This window comes from Rhagoletis zephyria, unplaced genomic scaffold (assembly GCF_001687245.7).
Source record: "Rhagoletis zephyria isolate East Lansing unplaced genomic scaffold, Rhagoletis_zephyria_1.1 Rzeph_scaffold_03946, whole genome shotgun sequence".
Classification (NCBI taxonomy): Eukaryota; Metazoa; Arthropoda; class Insecta; order Diptera; family Tephritidae; genus Rhagoletis; species Rhagoletis zephyria.
In genome coordinates, this window is record NW_016161029.1 from 93 (window position 1) to 4,947 (window position 4,855).

Here is a 4,855-nt window from a genome sequence, read left to right on the forward strand (position 1 = left end):
AAGACAATCAATTTTAGTAATTTTTTGGAGAATTTTATGCCCTGCAAGAATATGGCAAGAAAAAAATTTTACCTACAACGGTTCAATAGTTATAGCATTTTTAATGAAAACCAATTTTTTTACATATAATTTACATGGAAAATTTCAAATGCCCACTGATTAAAATTGAAATACAATTTTTTCCAAATGAGAGAATTTTTCTGGTCCCTTTAAGGGCATAACATCGCTAGGCTAAGTCTTTTGGATCACCCTAATGTACATATGTATATAATAACATTGAAAGAATATGTATTTAGACAGATAAAAGCAATAGTATTGATAATGAATGGTATTCGTAACGGCAACAATAATGGTATTGGTATTGGGAATTCTACTGGTAATGGTAATGGTGATTTTAATGGTAATAGTAAAGTAATGGGAATTGGGAATTGTACTGGTAATGGTAATTTTAATGGTTATAGTAAAGTAATGGTAATCAAAATAATAATGTTAATGGCTATAGCAATGGTAATGAAAATAATGTTAATCGCTATAGTAATGTATGTATGTAGTGATAATGGTATTGGTAATGGAAATGAGAATGGTACTGGTAAAGGTAGATAATGGTAATGGCAAGATAAATGGTAATTGTAATAGTAATGGGGATGGTAATGTGAATGTTAATGATAGTAGTAATGGTAGATAATGGTATTGGCAATGGGAATGGTAGTGCTAATGGTATTGGTAATTGTAATGGGAATGGTAATTTGAATGTTAGTAGTAAATGTACAAAGAAACTCGTGATAGTAATAGTTGTGGCATTGGTAATGGTAAGATAAATGGTAATGGTATTGGTGATTGGTGATTGGTGATTGTAATGGTGATATTTATGGTAATAGTAATGAAAATGTTTATGTTTTGGATTGGAAGACTTCCAGAGTCTTTGATTAGGTGCCAAAATACATATTTTTGCTTTATTTGCAGACTTTCCAAAGAGTGCGAACCTCTTCTCTTAAGCGTGAAGCATTTCAAATAGTTATGAACGAAACATAGCCCGCAAAGCTTTTCAGAGCTTTCTGCTATTTTTACCTCAGCGCGCACAGTGTTTAAGCGTTCTCTGGCGCAAAGTAAAAGCTCTTGGAAAGTTTGGTACGCAAGCTTATTAAATGGCCAACTCTGGTCTACTCACATCACGAAAGGCTCCCCAAATTAAATAGCTAAATTCCTTTAAATGAACGCAAGTTTTATTTTATCAAATTGTGCATAACCGTAAGTAATGGGTGTGTTAGTAATAATATAAGTAACGGTTAACAGTAGTTATTTGTTTTTAAAAACTATATAGATATTTTAGAGAACTGCCTAGTTCCTGTTATATGTAGCTTATTTGTGAACGAATATGCGAGTACTATCTCCCCTCCTTATCTGCACGCATACACTATTATTATCCAATTTGTTCTCTAGCTCCCCTCTCTACCTCTACGCTGCCTTGAAGAGCGCATACAAATTACTCGGCGCCATATAAATGTAACGACCATAGCGCGCATGCTGCGTCGCTGCGCCCGCATAATTCTGCTGTGTTGCATCGTTCATGAAATTCTCACGCATGCGCTCGTATATGGGTTTTACCAGTGGCTGCTGTAATGGTGCAGCTCCCATCATCGGATAGGCTTCCGTGTAGAGTGGCGCGCGCTCATTAGCGCCTATTTGCGGCATGCTGCCATGCGTTTGATCGTGCATATAACCCAAGAATTGTGAAGCGCGGAAGGGCGCCTGGAAGTTTAGTGGTTGTGGCGGCGGTGACGCGTGCTGGCCCTGCGGCAAGGGTGGCAAACGTGGCAGTGGCGGTAATGGCGGCGGTAAAGTGTTTTGAATTGCAGGCTGCTGCTGGGAGTGGCGCTGATAGACTGATTGTTGAGAAGTGGATTGCTGTTGCTCAGGAGATGGCTGTTGCTGCTGTGAATGTGGCGGCGGCGGTGGTGGTAGTGGTGGCGGATGTTGTGGCGGCTGCTGTGACGCGTATTGCTGATATTGCGTTGGCGGCGGTGGTGGTGGTGATGGTGGTGGTGGAGGCGGCAAAGGAGGCAGCGGTGGCGGTAGTGAATTATATGCCTGCGTTTGTTGTTGCCGCTGCTGTTGCTGCTGGCGCAGTTCCTGCAGCTGCCGGTGGGGGTGTATATGGGGCTGATGTTGATGAGGCCCTACATTTGGGTGGTAAAGCACGCTCATTGGCACGAAATAAGTTGAGCTTGTGCTATACGATTGACCGTTACTACGCGCTGCCATTGTGGCTGGGGTATCTCCTGGGAAAACGTGTGGCGCTGTACGACCAGGACCGTGCTGTGAGGATGGTGAATAGACTTGTGGAAAGTAAATGTGTGAAAATGTTTGAGGCGCTGCAAAATTTACGCCCAAACCAGCGTTAGACATGTCATCGAATTTACGCGCCTCTGGCGTGCGCTGCTGATACTGTTGTTCACCGTTTTGTGAGTTCATCATAGCGGCGACCGCAGAGTTGGCACTTCTGCTCGTCAACTCATGGCTATCCTGTGCATTGTAGCCAGGATCGTAGAGTAGGCGTGTTGACTGCATAAACACATTGGTCTCATGATTGTCTGGTACATTATTGAGTTGGTAGCCGGGTGAGACAAAGCTCTCGCCAAACTGCAGTTGGCGCTTGCTAACATTGGAGGCGTGCGTAATGGTGGATTCACTGGCACATTGAAGGATGCGCCACAGCAGCATGAGCAGGAGTAGAGGTGATTCCGGTAGATGCATTTTCATTGGCTCTCAGCGGCGCTGATAGCTGGTGCTAAGGTAGATGAGTACTCTCAGCTGATTGAAGAAACGCGGCGTAGTGTTTCTAAAACATTTTTTTACAAAGTCAAGCTGGTGTTGCCAGAATAAAAGAGAACTTTCAGTTAGTCATACGAAATCTGCGTTACATATTAACACTATGTAAAGACTGCCTGAAATCTAAATTCGTCTACAATATAGGTCATTAGCATCAAACAAGGCCTTAGGAAATAGCTGAGTGGTTGAAGTAGATCATACAAAATCTCTGCCATTTGGGGGCAGCAAAAAGAACTAGGCGACCAGACGACTACGCACAACTTAACAGTTTTAGCAAGCGCTAATAGCACGTGTCCTAAGGCAAGACCCCTAAAATGAATGACTAAACAGCTAAGCTAAATAGCTAAGCTTGGTTTACCATCTAAATCAGTTACGACCACAAAGCAAACATATTCTCTCGATCTTGTATGAAGCCTAGATCTCTCGCTATAGATATTCACGGTATAAAAGCTCTGGTGGCTCTCTTCACTTCCATTCTATCTTCCTCTGCCTCAAATCTTTTTTCTTCACATCCCTTTCTCTTACTTTCCACTATTTTATCTCATCTGCTCTCGTTCTTCTACTCATCTATGACCGATCTGAGCTGTGTAATTTTTTTTTAGCTTTCAGGGTCCGTTAAAAAAAAAAATCGGTGTTGCCACTAAATAGGTGACTATGAGCAAAGCCCAGTCTAATCGCCATTGGACTAGATTAGTGATGTTCAGAGAGAGCTTTTACTCTGTGCTCGTCCATATAAAATCTACAGAGAGCTTTGAAGAGTGCCGCCAGCGGGCGCTGTTTTGATCATCTCTGGACAAGATGGTGTTTCAGATCAGTAACCAAGGAGTGGTACGGCTGCAGTGCTTTAGTTTGAGCAAAAGCTATCTCTGGTCTTATTTATTAATGGAACCTCGAGGGTGTTCTTGAATGCTAAACTTCAACTCCCCATTTAGCATAAGCACAGCTAATCTACCTTGCCAATCAGACTATTTCCACTCCATCTAAACGTCAGCTAGCGCGTGAATGAGTTAGCAATCGAATTTTATGCTTACCCTAAACTTTTGTTAGTCCTGGTAGTTCACAGTCCAATTTCTTCCAAATTTAACAAATTGGCTTTTGCGACCTTCCAATGCGGGCGACAAACTTTAACTATACGTCTACTCGCCTACGCAGTCAGTTTTTATTGGAAAAAATGTCACATACCATATTTAATAAATAATTACAGCGCCGCGGTAATATGAGCCTGCGAAAAGCGGCTTGAGCCGCCTTCGTAATAGTGCAGTACTCTAGCGTTATTAGATATCGGTTTATTTGAACTTAGACTGTCGCCGCGGTCTCAACAATGCATCTCATCCACATGCTGGCTCGCAGCTGTAGGCGACTGGATCCATTACAGTTCCGGTGGAAGTGTAATTCTATCGTAGACTGCGAAAGCAATGCATGTGATGTAATGAAAAGCCGCATTGTGCTACGAGTAAAAAGATAGCGTGTGCAAAAATGTTGGTATGACATTGCATTGTTAACATTTCATGGTCATGGCTAAGTGACGCAATGTAATCGATATCATTCGAAAAGGCGACATGCTTAAGCACGTATGTATGTATGCAAAGCAACTCTTTTGTCGTTTTTCACTTGCGCTTGATCGAAAGTTACGCCTCTTCTATGGAATCCATACAGCATCTCATTATTTACGGTTTTCCGGAAATTGTGTACTTCAAAGGAAAAGGCGACACACCTTCGTCCACTCAAATTTCGCCAAACGGAAGTAGTAGCGTCTCATCCGAGTGGATCTACAATCTTGACCGAGAAGAGATATGATATAACTTGTAGACAGTATGCCTACTCGATGAGTTGATTAGAGCCACGAATTTTTCTTCAGTCGATTTGGATTCCAACGGCGCTGAGTTTACCTTTAGAACTAAAATGCTTGGAAAAGGAAATCCGGTTGGGCAAAATTACTTACTTAATTTGGGAACAGAAGAGACTTCATGTGACGACTAGGTCACGCAAAGAGTTGCACTTTGAACTTTATGTATGTTTAATAGGC

General features: G+C 41.9%; 1 protein-coding gene across 1 annotated transcript; it reads right to left on the reverse strand.

Moving 5' to 3' along the window:
• Positions 1-1,455: 1,455 nt before the first annotated feature.
• Positions 1,456-2,754, reverse strand: LOC108369983 (myb-related transcription factor, partner of profilin). Its single transcript, XM_017625214.1, has 2 exons — positions 1,996-2,754; positions 1,456-1,932 (listed from the first exon to the last, which is right to left on the reverse strand). Exons 1-2 carry the CDS (start codon positions 2,752-2,754, stop codon positions 1,456-1,458), a joined length of 1,236 nt encoding a protein of 411 aa, XP_017480703.1.
• Positions 2,755-4,855: the final 2,101 nt, after the last annotated feature.

Bases quoted from the DNA above. Each gene is read 5' to 3' on its own strand.
- LOC108369983 (XM_017625214.1), bottom strand. From the start codon at position 2,754: ATGCATCTACCGGAATCACCTCTACTCCTGCTCATGCTGCTGTGGCGC. The intron at 1,933-1,995 runs GCGTCACAGCAG...CCACATTCACAG, and splicing joins CAACGCAATATCAGCAATAC to CAGCAACAGCCATCTCCTGA.